This window comes from Diaphorina citri, unplaced genomic scaffold (genome assembly GCF_000475195.1).
Source record: "Diaphorina citri unplaced genomic scaffold, Diaci psyllid genome assembly version 1.1 scaffold55, whole genome shotgun sequence".
Classification (NCBI taxonomy): Eukaryota; Metazoa; Arthropoda; class Insecta; order Hemiptera; family Psyllidae; genus Diaphorina; species Diaphorina citri.
Window position 1 is genome coordinate 321168 of NW_007377492.1, and position 2927 is coordinate 324094.

A 2927-nucleotide genomic window follows, 5' to 3' on the forward strand; every position below is an offset into this window, starting at 1 on the left:
AAATAGACACAATATCCCATACCGTGGGTGGAGGAGACAAAAAATGTTCTTAATTTGTTTATCACATCAGCAGAACATTTCCAGAACACCATTAATTTTCCTTGCGGAAAAGCTTTTTATTTGGACGTGGAGAGATATTGGACGGGGGAGGTATTCTGTTGAGAGTTGAACGGAAAGAGGAAAGAGAGTAGGAGGAGGAGGAGAAAGGGGAGATAAATTGAAGTAATGAGTAAATCATTGTTCTGAACGGGGGAAAATGAAAATGATGATTCCGTTGGAGAAAGGGGAGATAAATTGAAGTAATGAGTAAATCATTGTTCTGAACGGGGGAAAATGAAAATGATGATTCCGTTGAGAATCTATGAAAGTTTTGAAGTATGGAAAAGTATTAGACGAGATTAGGAACCTCGGGAAGAATATTTTAAGACGACGTGAAATGTTTCAAACACTTCCTTATAGCTTTCGACGAGTATCAGGGGTTTGCTTTCGAAAGCTTCGAATAAAATAAGGGAAATGCTCGGAGGCAGTAAGGTATAGGGTATATCGGTGAATCCACTACCTAATGTATTTAATTACGAACTTACGAAGATACACCTACTAATTACTCATTATGTGGAAGAGCTCACTAGGTGAGAATCCTGCCATTAAAGCCTTAAAAAAAAAGTGTCCAAAAATTGAACTTTTTTAAAAAAAAATTTTCTAAGTCCAAAATCGACCGCCTACGGCGGCCAATTTTCGACAAAAAATTTCCCATCTTAAAATACTCCCCGTGCAATGAGGGATCATTTAAAAGTGTCCAAAAATTAAACTTTTTTTATTTGAAAAATTTTCTAAGTCCAAAATTGACCGCCTACGGCGGCCAATTTTCGACCAAAAGTTTCCTATCTTAAAATACTCCCCGTGCAATGAGGGATCATTTAAAAGTGTCCAAAAATTAAACTTTTTTTATTTGAAAAATTTTCTAAGTCCAATCAATCAAGGCAGAAAAATAGGCTGATAAAACAGTTACATTTTCGAGAACTAAAAGTAAGTTTCAGGGAGCTCTCTGGCAAATTCTTGGAATAAAATTGCTTGAAATCAAGTCGGGAGTTTCAAATTTGCTCATTCATGTAAACTCTTACGTGGGTAGGTACCTAACAACCGGTATAAAATGGGGGGAATTGAATGCTGTCCACCTAGACACAACAATATTTAGTACCTACTTACCTGATACCTATATGTTTTAGGTGGGTATCACCACAAGGTCCTCAAGGGTACCTACATTACAGAAGATACCTCATTTTCATTTTGCCCGGAGATTCAATAAAGCGGCAAGGAGTGTTTTGATTTATTTTGTAGAACGCAAAACCAACACAACTATAAAATAAAACAAGGGCGAGAGATTTTTAGGACCTGTAGCTTATTGGTGTTGTTGAGTCCATAAAAACACCCCCCCGAGTATCCAGCACATTCCCCCGCAAGTAATTACACAATATTTACACTACCTTGACACTATCGACATAACAAGGAACTTTTATTACACGAAAACTTTCCACCCAAAATTAAATTTCATATAATTAGAGAAACTTGGGCTAACATAAATTCAAAATGAAGCTCAGAGGGAAGAGAGGTAAAAAAACAATGTAACCAATACATACATACTGCTTTACAGATTGTGGGACAAGGTGCATTTGGTGTAGTATGGAAAGGACTCTGGCAAAATCAATATGTAGCAGTCAAACACATAGAAACAGAGGCTGAAAGAAAAGCATTTGCTGTTGAAGTGAGACAGCTATCTCGAGTATCACATCCAAACATTGTAAAACTTTATGGAGCCTGTACGGGTAATCCAGTGTGTCTGGTCATGGAGTACGCAGAAGGAGGCTCACTATACAATGGTATCTGTTCACATATTTTATTTTGTAAATAAAGGGAAAGAAATGAATAATTTCCCTCTTTAATTTTTACCAAATATTTTTCTCTTTTTGAAAAGGAGAATCAAAAGGCAGATATATTTTACAGAACTTCAAAGAAGTTCTGCAGCATCTTTGAAGTTCTGCAAAATATATCTGCCTTTTTGGTTCTCCTCTTCAAGTTGATCCACAGAACTTATATATGTATAATGATTGCTGAAACCCTCCAAGAAATATTTTTCTATTTTTGTTGCTTAATTATTTCATTTATATTTTGAATAGGTTTTTTTCTTCTTTATTTTCTATCAGCTCATTTATAGCACCTATATCTTTGCTATACATTAGTAGTAGACAGTATTGCTATCAGTCCAAATTTTCAAAATCGGGAAATGTTTCAAATATCCATTGTGGGTTCCCCTGATCCCCAAAAAAGTGTTTTTTAGCTCATGATCTTTATGTTTGCAAATAATACACCAGTTCCCTCCCAATGGAAGCAATGTTACATGTGGTTGGTACCTAGATGGGTGACTGTCTGAGCATTCACATGCTGCAGACCAAACTCAGGCTTTGTGAGGTTACCAGCTGTCCTCCTTAAATTAGGTAACTACTAGTTTAAAAAAAAATGTCAACTAGTACCTTATGTGAGGAGGTGGACAGCTTGTCATTAGAACCAATCTAAGGCTCAAATGATTATACCCTAAATTCAAATCACAGATTGAAAAGAAAAAAAATGTCTAGTAGGTACCTTATGTGAGGAGGTGGACAGCTTGTCATTAGAACCAATCTAAGGCTCAAATGATTATACCCTAAATTCAAATCACAGATTGAAAAGAAAAAAAATGTCTAGTAGGTACCTTATGTGAGGAGGTGGACAGCTTGTCATTAGAACCAATCTAAGGCTCAAATGATTATACCCTAAATTCAAATCACAGATTGAAAAGAAAAAAAATGTCTAGTAGGTACCTTATGTGAGGAGGTGGACAGCTTGTCATTAGAAGCAATCTAAGGCTCAAATGATTATACCCTAAATTCAAA

At 35.9% G+C, this 2927-nt stretch overlaps 1 protein-coding gene across 1 annotated transcript in view; it reads left to right on the forward strand.

The window, feature by feature from the left end:
* Positions 1-610: 610 nt before the first annotated feature.
* The window catches only part of LOC103517530 (mitogen-activated protein kinase kinase kinase 7-like), a 26209-nt gene continuing 23892 nt past the window's right edge, over positions 611-2927 (forward strand). Inside the window, exons 1-2 of the mRNA XM_026829340.1 lie at positions 611-629; positions 1599-1906. Coding sequence (XP_026685141.1) covers positions 611-629; positions 1599-1906 — 327 coding nt within the window. The remainder of the gene's footprint in view (positions 630-1598; positions 1907-2927) is intronic.